At 41.7% G+C, this 16,543-nt stretch overlaps 1 protein-coding gene across 1 annotated transcript; it reads right to left on the bottom strand.

Moving 5' to 3' along the window:
* Positions 1-9,489: 9,489 nt before the first annotated feature.
* Positions 9,490-10,173, bottom strand: LOC133068443 (cleavage and polyadenylation specificity factor subunit 5-like). The gene has a single exon (XM_061159670.1). It carries the CDS (start codon positions 10,171-10,173, stop codon positions 9,490-9,492), a length of 684 nt encoding a protein of 227 aa, XP_061015653.1.
* Between the last annotated feature and the right edge of the window lie 6,370 nt (positions 10,174-16,543).

Raw genomic sequence — 16,543 nt, 5'->3', positions numbered from 1 at the left:
GATCATCATATCTCCTGAGGCAGAACTCCTACAGGTAAGGAAAACAGGAGAAGGAACCCAGAATAATCATCAGGAAGAGAAGTTTCTGACGAGACCACAAAGGGACAAGTGGGAGGACGAAGGCCAGTTCAGTTGGGATGGCCAGGGAACAGTGGAAAGAATCTGTGTCCCTGACAACATTGATCCACTGAGCTAACCAACTCCTAAGCCGCCCCACCGCTGGACTTCTTGCTACGTAAAACAATAAATTTTCATATTATTAAAAATAAGAGGCCACTTTAAATTGATGAATTAAGAAGTTATCTGAAAAGCATATTTGCCGAGAAGTCTTGAGAACCAAGAAAATAAAGATATCAAATAGGTAAACATAGACAGTGACTACAGCAAATCCATTCAACTTGTTGGCTAGATCTTATGCATATGATTACCTTGAAACATTATGAAGAACAAACCTGTCAACTCAATGATTTTTAAAGGATTAGAGAGAAAACCAGTAAAGGCAGGTGAAAGGAAAGTCTGCTCTGTAGGCAGTTTTTTAAGACATATAGCATACACACAAGTATATATGTGTATGTGCGATGCATATGTATATACACACGTGAGTGTATATAATAACATATATGTACAAAATGTGCCCCACACAGGAGGCACTGCTGAATACAGAAGCATTCCAGATTATTCAAGTGGGGGAAAGCAAGAGAAAGTAGGATACTGACTACTAAATGTTGAAAAGAGATTTGAGGTGCTCTTGCTACCTAACAAGGAAATTTGTGCCAGAATAACTAGAATAAATAGAGCTTCCACAATGCAACAGCTTTAATAAAGTTGCAAAGCCGTATGAGTAATAGAGGAGAGGGAAGTGTCCTGACTCTGTTTCTGCTGTTGAGTTTCTCTACGGTAAACTCTTCTCAGCAGATACTGAATCACCAGGGAGAGGTTATTCAACCCTCTCTGCGTCTAAAATTTAACCCCACTGTACTTCAGTTTCCTGGCACAAACCTTACTTTAAAGTCGTTTGTAGGACCAACCGTGAATGAATTTAACAGACTGTAAATTTAACCCTAAAAATATGTAACCTTATTTCCCCCAATTTAGTGTGAAAATAATCTGTGCTGGACTTGGGAAGAAAGGGAGAAAGGAACATGTTTTCACCCTTTTCACCTTCAAATTAAGAGTGTGATTGTTGACGTGGAACATCCACCGTTCATTTAGAAACTGTTGTATTGACTACTTCTTTCCTATTCCTCGGATCTGCTCATCTGAAGGGGTGGTGTTGATGGGGATTCGAACAGCTGCACATTTCCAACATAGTATTCCCTAAATGGTGTCAAATGACTGGGAATGAAGTTTTGGTGACTGGATGATTTATTCACTTAGTCATCGTTGTTCCGTCAGGGGAAACAATAAGAGGCTTTTGTTTGTGTTTCTGAGTGTAGGGTGTGAGGGATGAAGAGAAGAGAATAGCCATATAATGAAACTTTGCTCCTCTTTCTCCCTCTCTCAAAAGAGGTCTTTATCTTCAAATTACTATAAATATATCATAAAAAGAGAACATATACTGCATTGTGGCCCCTTCTACATTGTTTTTTCATATTTTCCTGGAAAGTTTCTTTTTTTTTCCTTATTAAAAATACCACAAAAATACTGCATGAATATGTTCAAATCATAAAATATTCAAACATTACAGAAATAACAGAGTGAAAAACAAAAGTCTCCCTCACTGCCCTTGCCCAACCCCCTTCTCCCAACAGTCAGCCCCTACAAAAAAAAAAGTTCTTTCTTTCTGTTTTTTAAACCTTTATTACCCTGGTTTGGGGCAGTTTCATAACAACAGATGGTATATTCAGTCAAATTCCAAATTATAAACATCAGAGAAATTCCAAAATATAAACAATCAGGAATCACTGAAAGTGAACCTCCCTGTGAAATATAGTCCCAGCAAGTGCCAGGGAAATTCGTGGCAGAGTGGCTGAACACAGACCAGAGTCCCCGAGTGAAAAAGCTCCTGGGGCCAAAAACATCTGGGTTTGCTTCTGCCCCTGCCACTAGCTAGCTGGATGTCTTTGAGCATCTTTGGTTCCCCAGCCGTAAGGTAGGCTCAACAATAGGAGTCTGAAATGAAGCTTATGGCCAGGAAACACCTAGCAAGTGCCTGACTTATGCTAGATCTTTGGCAAAAATAGTTTTCCTCCCAATTCCAGAGGAACTTGATGCATCTAAAGCACATGTTGATTTCTGGTGAAATTCTGGTTTCATCTGCATGTTCATGGGGAAATTATAATCCTATTTGTACACTGTTTATAAAAGGTGAAAAAAGAGCATGCTTTGTTGCCCTGCCAAACTGCTTGGAGTGCATCAGTGTTTTTTTGTTTGTTTTTTTAGCTGTTACAAGTAGAGCTGCTGTGTATAATTGTGCGATAGGTTGTCTGGACACTTTTTCAAAGCTGTTTTCTAAGTGCTAGACGTGTAGTGTTCAGGTCACAGGTGAGCCTTGTTTAGCTGTGGAAAAATCCAGCTAAGTTTCTCTGGCATGTGGGATCTTCCTGGGTAAGGGATCTAACTTGAGTGTCTTGCATTGTCAGGCAGATTCTTTACCACTGAGCCACCAGAGAAGCCCCGCATCAGTGTTTTTATAGGTTAATTAAAGGCTGGCGCAGAAATACATCTGCATTGGACTTAGGTTCAGGCAATGGATGTGGATTCAGGCAAGAATGTTCAGGATTATGAAATCCTGATAATCATGTGTAAGTTATCTCTGGGAATCCTGTGTCATAAAAATAATTCAAAGGCAAATTTGAGTAACTGGGAAACACTGATGCAAGAACATTCGATTTAATTTTAAAAAATTATTTGTGTAATATTAACATGGCTATTTGGGAGTTCATAATTTTTTATTTTCATCTCTCTCTCTCTCTCTCTCACACACACACACACACACACGCAAAACTCAGTAGTTATCCAACAGGCAAGCTCATAATAAGGTGAAAAGTAACTTGCAGAAGGTAAAAGATAAGGCTTCTGGCAATTCTGGGGCTTTTTCTGCAGTCTTTGAAGGCTAGAGTGCCCTCTACTGGTTACTTTCTAGAAAGCCAGGCAGCTAATAGTCCACAGAGGACTCAAACTTTTTGGAAACATGTAAATACAATACTAAATCTCTGTATAATTCCTATTGAGTGATCTTTTTTCTAAAGTCTTATCATCTGAAAAAGAGAGAGCAGTGACTTTTTCGTTCCAGCTTGATTTCTTAATCAGAAATACCATTTTAAGTAAGTGTTAGCCACTCAGTCATGTCCGACTCTTTGTGACCCCATGGACTGTAGCTCTCCAGGCTCCTCTGTTCATGGCATTCTGCGGGCAAGAATATCAATTTGTCTATTGGACCCTAAGTTTTAAAGTAATCAGCATTTCAGAAGAAAGATTAAATGGAGTAAAGTGGCCCCCAAATATTTAAAACTAGATTTTTACATTAAAAATTTTGTTGTTGGATATACAGTTTCTAGTATACACTAGTCTTTCTGTACTAACTTTTCAATTTCCTGTAAATCTATGATTATTTCAAAATGAAAAGTCGGGGAAAAAATCTAATGAGTTTACTTTGCAGCTTTAAATCATTTAAGTCTTTTTTGAGCTCGTTGAACTGTAATGGAAAGAAAATAACAAAGACAAAGATTAAAAATGTGCATCAGTTGAAATTTTGACTTTTCTGTTCTTTTTCTTGCCCTACTCTCCTTTTCTTGCCCTCCTCTTCCTGGCTACTGGCCAGGAAGGGTGGCCAGAAGCCTTTCCCTTTAATCCCTGAGGAACCTGCAAGAGGAATCTAGCCAGAACAGGTATGTGCATGCTCGTCAGTCAGGGCAAACCGTAATGCCAATGTGAACTAGCTTACTGCTTTTCATTCATGTATTTAAAAGCAGAATTCTTAGCTTCTAATGCAGTGTGACCCAGAATTCATCCACTTTTCGTCCATGCATTCACTTATTCCACAGTTACTGAGCACCTATTATGTACTGCACACTACCTATATGTCATGAATATATGTCACTTCTACCAAAAAGGGGTCTAAAATTTAGTCACATTCCTTTTAACATCAAAGCAACACACAAACAAATGCACATGCCCATCTCTGGAAAATCCTTTCTTTCTTCCCTCCGCAAAATTCCTTTGTGTTACAAATTCATGTGAACACCAGAGGGCTAAAACTCATGCTGGGACCCAGTCCTGCACTTTACTTGCCTACTGGTCTCTACTGGGAGTGTGGGTGTGGGAAATCAGATTTGGACAGCTTCCACCACCCTGGAAGCATTGCCTGATTGTCCTCCACCACAGATACCTGCAGTGGGTCCGAAAAGAGGGCGGGGGATGTTTGTCCCCACCCAGTGTTATTGCACACAGATAGGACTTCCACGCTTTGTGACAGAAAGGGTGCCGCACTCTTTGTTCATCCCTCAGTTGTGTCCGACTCTTTGTGACCCCATGGACTGTAGCCTTCCAGGTTCCTCTGTCCCTGAAATTTCCCAGGCAAGAATACTGGAGTGGGTTGCCGTTTCCTTTTCTAGGAGATCTTCCTGACCCAGGGATTGAGCCTGGGTCTCCTGCCTTGGCAGGCAGATTCTTTACCACCAAGCCACTAGGGAAGTCTGTTACTGTACACAGAGGACAGAAATCCCAAACTGCTCTTTAAACACACACACACATCAAAGCCCACTTTCCCCTAGAGGACTGGCAGCAGGAATACCCAGTTTTGCATCCATGACCTGAGAAATCTCCAGAGCAAAGTAGCCTGTCCTTGACCTGGACTCCTCAGTCACATCCTTGGTTATCTCGTTCCACATAAAGCTTACAGCACAGCTGCCCTGGTTGGAGCAGGGGTGGGGCTCTGTCTCTGTCTACCTATTTTTCCTTTGCATCTCTCCGCTCCCAAGCTAGTGGACGTTGAGGTACCTCTGTGAAGCTGTGGGGTTTTGTGAAATGCAAATTGAAAACTGCCAATCTATTTAAAAACTCTTACTTTATTGAAAAATGAGGCCCAGAAGTGCTGTAAACTGCTGATCTGGACCTCACACTGAGATCTCCTCATTTCAAACCTCTTGCTCTTCCTGTTGCTTTGTGTTTTTCTCTTTTATCTCTGTGAAGCTTTATTTGTCCTAAGCCCCATTCCATCTGAGCTCAGCCTTAGGTGGTTATACATTGAAAAGCAATCTCATAATTTATAATTGGATGTCTATAGCCAATAATAGCTTGGTAAATTGCTTCTATCAAGGAGTATCTGTCAAAGTCCCAGGAGGAAACAGATGGCACACTCAAATTAGGATAATTCAAGGTGGGTTTAATAAAGGTGCATGTAGTGTGTAAGGAGAGAAAAGTGCATGTAGTATTCCCAAGGGTATTCCCACCCCTACTCCCAGAAGGATGCAGGGAGTGAGGGGATTCTCTAGAGACACATGGAGCTTGCCAGAAGAGGAGCTGTGACCTTTGGTCATGGGACCCAAGCTGCCCAAGGTGACCTTTCAGGCTTGACGTTGGGCAGTTATAACAGCACCTCCTGGGCCTAAGAGTGGGCTCTTAACTTCCACTTGGAAATGAATTGTCAGAGGAGACACAAGTGCTGACGAAGCAAGAGACTCTTTTGGGAAGAGGTGCCCAGGTGGAGAATAGTAAGGTAAGGGAACCCAGGAGAACTGCTCTGCCACGTGGCTCTAAGTCTCAGGTTTAATGGTCATTTGGTTAGTTTCCAGTTGTCTCTGGCCAATCATTCTGACTCAGGGTCCTTCCTGGTGGCACATGGATCGCTCAGCCAAGATGGACTCCAGCAAAAAGGATTCTGGGAGGTTGGTAGGACATGAGGGCTGGAGTCTCCTCTCTCGTTTTGACCTTTCCATAACTCCAAGACCTCCTGTTGTAAGATAACTCATGTGACAGTCTGGTTCCTGTGGTGCTGGCCAGGGCAGGTGGTTTCAGCAGTGCTTCCCCGAACAGCTCCACTGTCCTCGCTTCCTCTGATCTTTCCCAGGGATCGTCATTGGTTAAACCCAACTAGAAGTCAAAGGCACTGAACTAGTCCGTAGGGATCAGCCCCCCTATACAGCAGGCCAAAGGTGGGTGGAAAGTGAACCTAGGGGCAGTGGAAAATCTTTTCCTACAAGGTGCTGAAATAAAATTCACATTTTATGGCAAGACAAGAAAAATTTTAATTTAAATTTTTAAACTTAATTTGCCTGTTTGGGCCGCTGGCCTCTCCTTCAGTGCATGTTGTGCATCTGCTTTAACCAGTTCTCTTTAGGAGATAAAATTCCTTCTTAATGTCATAAAGGCTCATAGCTCCTTAGGAGATAACCTTCCTTCTTAATCTTGTAAGAGGCCAAGAGCCATGTGTAAATCTGGGTTGTGTAAACTGTCAATTGACTATAGTCCTTTGTCTTAAAGACTTATATCACTGTACTTCGACCTCTAAAGAAGGAAATAGTCCTCGGAGCTTTCTGAAAGACTGTTTCCCAGGTTATAATCCTCAGGTTGGAAGCAATACAATTTTCCATCTCTTTCTTAGATCTGCTATTGATTAATTACTAAATTGTATGTGACCTTTTTCGTTGACATATGTGACAAAGGTCGCATACAATCTAGTAAGGGACTCTTGGAGTCATCTAATGATGATTCACTGTGATGTTGTCATTCATACTCAGAAATATATATTTGGTCTTATCCTTGTTTCTAGCACAGAGCTCCTAAAACCCTTGGAATTTCCCAAGTGAAGAGAATGGCCAAGGTGTCTTTTGTGATGGAGTGGTGACTTTCAGGCTGCACCTCAGATTGAGGGCAGTAGGCCAAGAGAGCCAACCGAGTAATAAGAGGATTGGAACTTTCAGTCCCATGCCTCCATTTCCAGGGAGCAGAGGAGAGCTAGAGGTTGATCAGTCACCAGTGGCCAATGATTTAATCAATCATGCCTATGTAATGAAGCTTCCGTAAAAACCCAAAAGGATGGGATTTGGAGACCTTCTACATTGGTGAACCATAATGTTTTCCCATGCCACTGTGCTGGGCCCCAAACTCCATGGGGACAGAAACTCCTTTGTTTGGTACCTCCCCCTATATATCTCTATTATCTGGCTGTTGATTCCAATCCTTTAATATCCTTTGTAATAAACCAGTAATCCAGTGAGTAAACTGGTTTATGAGTTCCCCAAGTCACTCTAGAAAATTAATTGCACCCCAGGAGGGAGTCATGGAAACCTCTAATTTCTAGCTGTTGGGTCAGAAGCACAGGTAACTACCTGGACTTGTGATTGGCATCTGAAGTAGAGGCAGTCTTGCAGGGCTGAGCCCTCAATCCGTGGGATCTGATGCTGTTTGGGCAGATAGTGTCAGAATTGAGTTGAATTGTAGGACACTCAGCTGGTGTCAGAAATTTGCTTAGTGTGGGGAAAAAAGCCACCCATCAGAGTTAGTGCTAGAATCATGCTTATCTAGTAATGGGATCCTGGAATATGGAAAAACAAAGGAAAAGCAGTCTCTGGAAGGAAGTTTTCCAAGTGCCCTGAACTCTTACTACACAACCTATCCTGGAATGAACCTTACTATGATCTGTGCTTTATATTTCTTTGAAATGATTCAAACACAGGGATTTTTTTTTTTTTTTTTTTTGGCCGCACCCACAGCTAGCAGGAACTTAGTTCTCTGGCCAGAGATCGAACCCAGGGCCATGGCAATGAAAGCGCCGAGTCTTAACCACTGGACCGCCAGGGAATTCCCCACAGGGATTTTAAAAGATTTTTAAATTTTTATTCAATTAGAGTTGATTTACAATGTTGTATTAATCTCTGCTATATAGCAAAGTGACTCATATGTATATATATATACACACACACACACACATATTTATATATATATTCTTTTTCATATTATTTTCCATTATGGTTCATCACAAGATACTGAATATAGTTGCCTGTGCTAGATAGTAGGACTTGTTTATCCATTCTGCATATAATAGTTTGCATCTGCTAATCCCAAACTCCCAACCCATCCCTCTCCTGCCCCACCTTCCCCTTGGCAACTACAAATCTGTTTTCTAAGTCTGTGAATCTGTTTCTGTTTCATAGATAAGTTCATTTGTGTCGTATTTTAGATTCCACATATAAGTGATATCATATGGTATTTCTTTCTGACTGACTTCACTTAGTATGATAATCTCTAGGTCCATCCGTGTTGCTGCAGATGGCATTATTTCATTCTTTCTATGGCTGAGTAGTATTCCATTGTATATATGTATACCACAGCTTCTTTTGCATTCATTCTGTCAGTGAACATTTCAGTGTTTCCATGTCTTGGTTATTGTGACGAGCGCTGCTATGAACATAAAGGTATCTTTTTAAATTATATGCCCAGGAGTAGGATTGCTGGATCACATGACAATTCTGTTTTTAGCTTTTTGAAGAACCTCCATACTATTTTCCATAGTGACAGCACCAGCTTACATTTCTACCAACAGTGTAGGAAGGGTCCCTTTTCTCCACACCCTCTCCACCATTTGTTCTTTGGAGACTTTTTAATGATGGCTATTCTGACCAGTGTGAGGTGGTATCTCACTGGAGTTTTGAATTTGCTTTTCTCTAATGATTAGCAATGTTGAGCATCTTTTCATGTGTCTGTTGACCATCTGTATGTCTTCTTTGAAGAAATGTCTATTTAGATCTTCTGCCCATTTTTTGATTGGGTTGCTTTTGTGTTTGTTTGTTTTTTAATTGATTTGCATGAGCTCAAATGGATGCTTCCCTAGTGGTTCAGATAGTAAAGAATCCGCCTGCAATGCAGGAGACACAGGTCCAATCCCTGAGTCACGAAGACCCCTGGAGAAGGGAATGGCAACCCACTCCAGTACTCTTGCCTGGAGAACTCCACGGACAGAGGAGTTTGGCAGGCTACAGTCCTTGGGGTCACAAAAAGTCAGACACAACTGAGCAACTGACACATTCACTTTTCTTTTCATGAGCTCAAACATGGTTTTTAAGCAGAAGTGTTATGTTTCTTCGGTTCACAGAGGTAGCTGGGAAATCCCTAACAGTACCACTTGAGCAAAGAGAGTCTTGTTTAGGGTCAAAGCCACAACAGGTCAAGAGGGGAGCCTGAAGTAAATGGAAAGAATTACTGAACTACAGATAAATGTTTGTTCAAAGTAAAAACTAGTTATTCCCAAAAGATTTCTCCAAAGTTAAAAAGAAAGCCTTTAAAAAAAAAAAAAAAAAACTTTAGGAGATTAATGTTCCTGTTTTTTCTTGGCTAATTTCTTTTCTTTCTTTCTTTCTTTTTTTTTTTTTTTACAGCACAATCTAGCTTTTCATATTAACTTTACTATTCAGACAATAGAAAGTAGGTGGTAATTTCAGGACTGGGAAAGAGAGAACACCAAAAAAGCTCTTCCTGGACGTTTATTCTATGCTGTGTACAGCTGTGCTCACAGAGACGGCTTCTCTTACTTCTCTGCTGTGCAACCATTCAGTTGTATATAAAACTGACCCTGCTCAAAAGCTGGGGGAAACTAGAAATGATGGGTCCACATCCAGGTGCATTGTTACACAGTTCAAACAGTGGTGCAGCTACCAGCTTGTAATTTTTAGGGACTGCAAGCAAGGCTTTCTCTTGAAGCTGAACCAAAAACAACTTCTTATGTTCCTTAGGTTTTGTAATATGTACAGGAATATATGGATACTGAGGAGGTTCAAAATTTGGTCTCCACCAGTTGCCAATGCAGTTATCAAAGACCCAGTCTTGCAGGACTCCACCTTGATGACCCGATATCTCTGTCATTAGGCATTGTAGTCCTTCAACTTCATCTTCTCCTGTGTTAAGCCCACCACCAGGTAATTTGAAGAAAGTTGTTCCCAGTTGTAGTAGTAACACATGGGGTAGCCTGTGCTCATGGATAATCAAAACCGGTTCTACAGCCCTCCTCATGCCAATTTTATCAAATTCCTTCCTCATGTGCTGAAATCTGGCTGCAACAGAGCTGGCCTTCTCATAGAGGGGCTCTTTTGTACCAAAAAGGGAATGGATAAGAGGGTACAGGTTGATGGTGCGCTCCAGGGTGAGGGGCTTGGCCTGCTGGATGTACTTGTTGCTGAACTGGGTGACTCCCCGGGGCCAGCCGTTCTGTGAGCGATTGGGAGGCACCACGGCCATGCTGGCAAGCTTGGGCACTGGCGGCACTCAGCGGCCGCCCACCATTAACAAGAGAACTTGGAAGGAGGCCTTGGCTAATTTCTTAATGGGCATATGTGTAAGTTTGAATTTAAAGTAAGTCAATTTACTATTTAAACTAGATTACATCATTGATGTCTTAAAAATATTTAGTAACTTAAAAGAACATTTGAAATGAAGACTACATTTTTAGTGTTTCTTAAATAGAAAACTGCTGATGTAAGAAAAACCTTGAAGAACAAAATATGTTAAAGAACACTTAGTTTAAGGAAAATACTCACATACCCACCCCCAAGTTATGGGAAGATATTTCTATCTAGTACTTACTATAAATCCACAAAGTGCAACTAGGTTAATACATTTATCTTAGATAAGAGTGAGACCTTCAAAAGGAGATTTCTGAGCTGAGATGGAGAAATAGCATGGGACTGACTCTTTCTTCAGCAAATAGTCAAAGCTGGGGAATCTGTACATTTGGCAAGATTCTAGAAGGGAAAAAAAAGAACTCAGAAATCATGTTAGTCTCTATCTTTCCTATCACAGCCCATCAGTCTCTTAACCTGGAGGCAGTTCTATCTTTTATAAACACTTCTTGATCCTGATGACAAATAGAAATCATAATGGAGTCATCACAGTTCAGGCATACAAAAATGGAGTCAGGGAGCCATTTAGGATCTAGTCTCTAGCAGTCTCTGCATCAGTGAGAACCTGAATTTTACTGAACTATACCAGACCCAAGGACACCACCTGCCAGCTGCAACCTTATGGTCTCAGAGTCTCCCTTTGCAACTGTGTGACCATTTCAGACCCCAGCTAGTCCTTACTTAATAAGCACCCTGACTTCTTGGCAGTTCTAATTACAATTCTTGATAAAGAGCTGATTTAACTGACTCTAACCTTACAGTTTTTGCCTTTATAAGCCTCCCCCATGTTGTAGTATGGTGGAACACAATTCAAGTTCTTCTAGAACCTGTGTCTCCCCAGCAGCAGTCCTAACAAACCCCATATGAGCACTTTTTATTTCAATCAAGTCTCTGCTTCTGAAGTTTTCTCTAACCTCCTGCTTGCTCGCCACATGGTCTCAGTCCCTACTTCCTCACCCCTGGACGGTATGATCCCTTCCTCAGCAGTGTCTGACACAGTTTCTCAGTGTCCACCCCCTTCATCCAACTTCTACCTCGAAGGCAGAATTATTTCTAGATGCATGTCTGACCATTTACTGCTCCACTTAGTAACCTTCAATGACTTAACCTCACCTCAATACACTCTGTATCTGTAGTGAGTTATCCTAAAATGTAGTGGCTTCAAACAACAGTAATCATATATGGGTCGGGAATTTGGGAAGGGCTTGGCTAGGAAATTCTTGCTTGGAATCTTTCATGAGGATACAATCAGATTTTGCCTGAGGCTGCTGTTATCAGCGGCAAGGATCTCTAGGAGCCCTCTTGGAAACTGGCTAATACAGATACCTAGGATAACCTCTAATCTTAAAGTGTCCTTCAAGGCCATTTACTCTTTATCATCAGGAACAAGAATCTGCCCTGTGGCTCAGACAGTAATGAATCTGCCTGCAGTGCAGGAGACCTGGGTTCGATCCCTGGGTCAGGACACCTAGAGGAAGGAATGGTTACCCACTCCAGTATTCTTGCCTGGAGAATTCCAGGGACAGAGGAGCCTGGCAGACTATAGTCCATATACAGTAGCAAAGAGTTGGACACGACTGAGTGACTAACACTTTCACTTTCATGTCCTAGTACATCTTCAAGTTTGCTATTTCAGAAGTAGTGGGTAGGGACTTCCCTGGCACTCCAGTGGTTGACTGCCCTCCAGTGAGGAGGGTGCAGGTTCAATCCCTAGTCAGGGGGCTAAGATCCTACAGGCCTTGCCACCAAAAAAGCCAAAACATAAAACAGAATAATATAACGAATTCAATAAATGCTTTAAAACTGAGGGAAAAAAGAGATAAGGGGTAGTTTTTCATTCATTTACTCCTTCTTGTTCAATCGCTACGTCATGTCCAACTCTTTGTGACCCCATGGACTGTGGCATACCAGGCTTCCCTGTCCTTCACTATCTCTTGGAGTTTGTTCAAATTCATGTCCACTGAGTCAGTGATGCCATCCAGCCATCTCATCCTCTATCGCCCCCTTCTCCATTTTTCCCAGCACCAGGGTCTTTTAAAGTTGGTTGAGTCAGCTCTCTGTGTCAGGTGGCCAGAGTATTGGAGCTTCAGCATCAGTCCTTCCAATGAATGTTCAGGGTTGATTTCCTTTAGGATTGACTAGTTTTCGTCCAAGGAGCAAGTGTCTTTTAATTCCGTGGCTGCAGTCCCTGCATTTACTCCTAAGGCCAGTAAGTAGGGATGAGGGTTCTACTTCAATTGGCTCACTTATTTTAATATTCTTGAGGAAGCAAGGGTGAATACCACTTTAAAAAAATATTCTTTTGTTATTTATTTATGTACTGGCCAATACAGAATTATCTCAAAATCATGTATATAAAACAGTATACATTAGGTATGTATATTTAAAGCAACATAACATACTTAATGTGTTGTTAGTCTTTCAGTCATGGTTGACTCTTTATGACCCTATGGACTATAGCCCACAAGGCTCCTCTATCCATGGAATTAATTCTCTAGGCAAGAATACTGGAGTGAGTTGCCATTCCCTTCTCCAGGGCCAGGGATCGAACCCAGGTCTTCTGCATTGCAGACAGATTCTTTACCATCTGAGCCAAGAGGGAAGCCCCTACCTACTTAATACCTAAAGTTTAATATATTTGATAACTTAAGTATAGCAGGGTCAATGTTTAAATACAAAGTTCAGTTAATAAAATTAAATGTGCCCCATATTTCTCATCTGCTCTCTCTTCCTAAGATGAGACAGGCACAGAACTCTTCTTTATTTTCTCCTATAGCACCTCCCAGCCCAATTCTTAGCATGAAGTGGATAGTCATGAAGTATTTGTTGGATTAGGTTGAATAGTACCAGGAATAAGTAACACCCCAGTCTTCTCTTTGCAGTTCCTTCTGAATTTCTGCAGAGCAGGAGACAGTATTGTATTCCAGGCTCTATGCTGAGCACTTTACATGTGTTATTTCATTCAGTCTTCACACCTATCAGGATGGTGGTACTTTATTTTACCTGTTCTGCAGATGAGAAAACTAGATTTAGAGAAGTTGTTCTCTGCTATTCATAGCCTCACCAAATTCTTTATATTCTGTAGTTTGAGTCAAGAAAAAGACTATTCGATTAACATTATGCCTCGTTTTGAATGTACTGATTGTTTCATTTCTATCTGAAAGCTTACTTTGCATGTATAGAGCAATACTATTATTGAAATAACTTTTTCTTCAGGATATAGAGGAATGTGCTATGCAAGACCTACACAGAAAGGAGTATCCTTACTTCTAAGATACAGTTTTATTGTTCTCATTTTAAAGTTCTGAAATCAGGATGGATGTAACCTAATGCTGGTGTGAACATCTAATGCACTGCCTTTTTTCTTTCTCCCAGTGCTCTTGGTGCACCTTAAAATTGCAGAAATACACTATGTCAATGACATGGCCCGTGCCTCTGCTTCTTCTTGGTCTGTTAAAGAATGTGATGACAATACATATGCTTCATAAAGCTGGGCTGACATCCTCTTGTCTTCCAGGAACTTGCTGGCTTTCTGCCAGACTTATACATTTACAGAATGCATCTGCAGAGATCAGCATTTTTAATTTTGAGAGCTTAAAGCGCTTTAGAGACTCTGGTTTCTATTCTGTGGTATACATGGGTATAATATACAACCTCTTATATGTCAAAGAAAGCACTATTGATTTTCCTGGAAAAGACCATTTTTCTCCTCATGTGATAACTTGTATTTACTTAAGGGCTATTGTCATTATCACCATCATCATGATGTACAGGTAGTGACAGAAAAAAGTCAACACCCCAGGGTTCCTTTCGGAGTTCTAATTGTTAAAATTGAGCACATTTTAAAATTAATTATGAGATGAAACCTTTGGGAATAACTTGGATGGCCTGGAGCCTGTAAAGAAAGAGCTAACCTGCTCTGTAAGAAATGAATGAGAATTTGAGGGATTGAGGACCAGTAAGTAAGGGAAAGATGGGGACTAAAGCAAGATGAAGGAAAACCAATGCTGAAATCTGGCCCACTTTCTGTTGTTGTGCTGAATATTGCCAAGGCTGCTGAAGAAGGGCTGCCTTTTTAAAAAAATGTTTGCTAAAGGGTCGTATGGGTCAACAGTGACCCCAAGAGGGACCCAGCACAACTTGGATGGAACAGGCATGGGATGAACTTGCCATAAGAAAAAATGGACCAGGGATTTTTAAGTTCAGAAATGTTAAAATCCTCTTTAGGTCATTCTGCCCTGGAACATCATCTCCTCCATGGTTCTCTTCCTTTGATAATGCGTGCTTACATATAGCATGGATGAGTGATGTTTCAGGGTGAAGAAATTGGGGGACAAGGTGGGGGAAAAGGAGAAGAAACCCTGAGTAGAAGGGCTGTAGTGTTGCTGGAAGGAAGACTGAACCAGAGGACACCGAGAGAAGGCTAAGCCCCAGAGTATCCTCAGAGACACGGGGGATGGGAGTTTGAACCAAACCTCATTTGAATTCCAAAGGGCTTGGGAACATCCATGGAGCTGACATTTATATTATACAGATGTAAATATCATTTAAAAGCATTTGAGTTTTCAACAAACGGTGCTTGAACAACTAGACATCCACATGCAAAAAAAAAAAATTAGACAAAGAACTTATACCCTTCAAACATAAAAAAACCCTCAAAATGGATCGAAAGTTAAATATAAAATGCAAACCCATAAAACTCCTAGAGGAAAAAAAAAAAAACCTCCTAGAGGAAAACATACGTTAGTTAGTCATTGTTATCTAGTAAACCACTCCAAAATCTTTTGCCTTAAAACGACAGTTACTCATTATAAACACAGATTTGTGGGTCAGCTGGGGTTTGGCTGATCTGGACAAGCTCAGGGCAGTGCAAGCTCATAAGAGTGGCAGAGACATATGAGTGCAAGTGGAAGCACAAGCAATGTCTTAGTAAAGCCTAGGCACACAGTCAGTCACTCCCACTCACATGTTATGGACCAAACCAAGTCCCATGGTGAGGGGGCCAGGAAGTTCAAAGAACCACAGTAAAAGTGTGGACCCGTGGGAGGACAGCATAGTAAAAAGCAGAGGTATTACATTGCTGACAAAGACCTGTCTAGTCAAAGCTATGGTTTTTCCTGTAGTCGTGTATGAATGTGAGAGTTGGACTATAAAAAAAGCTGAGTGCTGAAGAATTGATGCTTTTCAACCGTGGTGTTGGAGAAGACTCTTGAGAGTCCCTTGGACTGCAAGATCAAGCCAGTCAATTCTAAAGGAAATCAATGCTGAATATTCATTGCAAGGACTGATGTTGAAGCTGAAACTCCAATACTTTGGCCACCTGACGCAAAGAACTGATGCATTGGAAAAGACCCTGATGATGGGAAAGACTGAAGGCAGGAGAAGTAGACGACAGGGGATGAGATGGTTGGATGGCATCACCGACTCGATGGGCACGAGTTTGAGTAAACTCTGGGAGTTGGACAGGGAGGCCTGGCGTGCTGCAGTCCATGGGGTCGCAAAGAGTTGGACACGACTGAGCGACTGAACTGAACTGAGAGTTTTCTCCCTTATTTCACAGTCTATCTTGTGTGGTAGGCAGGGAAACTCTTACTATCCAGTCATCCAGCAACCCAGCCTCCTGTTGTGTGGTTCGTTCATCTCTTTGGGCTTTATCATTCTCTCCTCTTAGCTCAAAGACATGGAAAGAGAGACAAAGGGTGTAGGATCACTGTGGTAGGCTGAGTAATGGCCCTCAAGGATGTCCACATTCTCTTCTCTAGTATCTGTGAATGTTATCTTACACTGCAAAAGGGACTTTACAGATACAGTAAAGCTTTTAAATTGGGGAAATTATCCTGGATTATCTGCTGCTGCTGCTGCTGCTAAGTCACTTCAGTTGTGTCCGACTCTGTGCAGCCCCATAGACGGCAGCCCACCAAGCTCCTCTGTCGCTGGGATTCTCCAGGCAAGAATAGTGGAGTGGGTTGCCATTTCCTTCTCCAATGCATGCATGCATGCCAAGTTGCTTCATTGTGTCCGACTCTGGGACCCTATGGACAGCAGCCTGCCAGGCTCCTCTGTCCACAGGATTCTCTAGGCAAGAACACTGGAGTGGGTGGCCATTTCCTTCTCCCACTGGATTATCTGGGTGCACCCTAAGTGTAACCACTCAGGAGCAGCAGCAGCAGGGTCCTCATTTTAGAGGGAGGCAAGAAGGTCAAAGGAGA

Source organism: Dama dama, chromosome 13, assembly GCF_033118175.1.
Source record: "Dama dama isolate Ldn47 chromosome 13, ASM3311817v1, whole genome shotgun sequence".
Taxonomy (NCBI): domain Eukaryota; kingdom Metazoa; phylum Chordata; class Mammalia; order Artiodactyla; family Cervidae; genus Dama; species Dama dama.
The sequence above is the reverse complement of the archived record's forward strand: the minus strand, read 5'-3'. Positions and strand labels throughout refer to the sequence as shown.

Excerpts from the sequence above, each read along its gene's own strand:
- LOC133068443 (XM_061159670.1), bottom strand. The coding sequence starts at position 10,173 with ATGGCCGTGGTGCCTCCCAATCGCTCACAGAACGGCTGGCCCCGGGGA.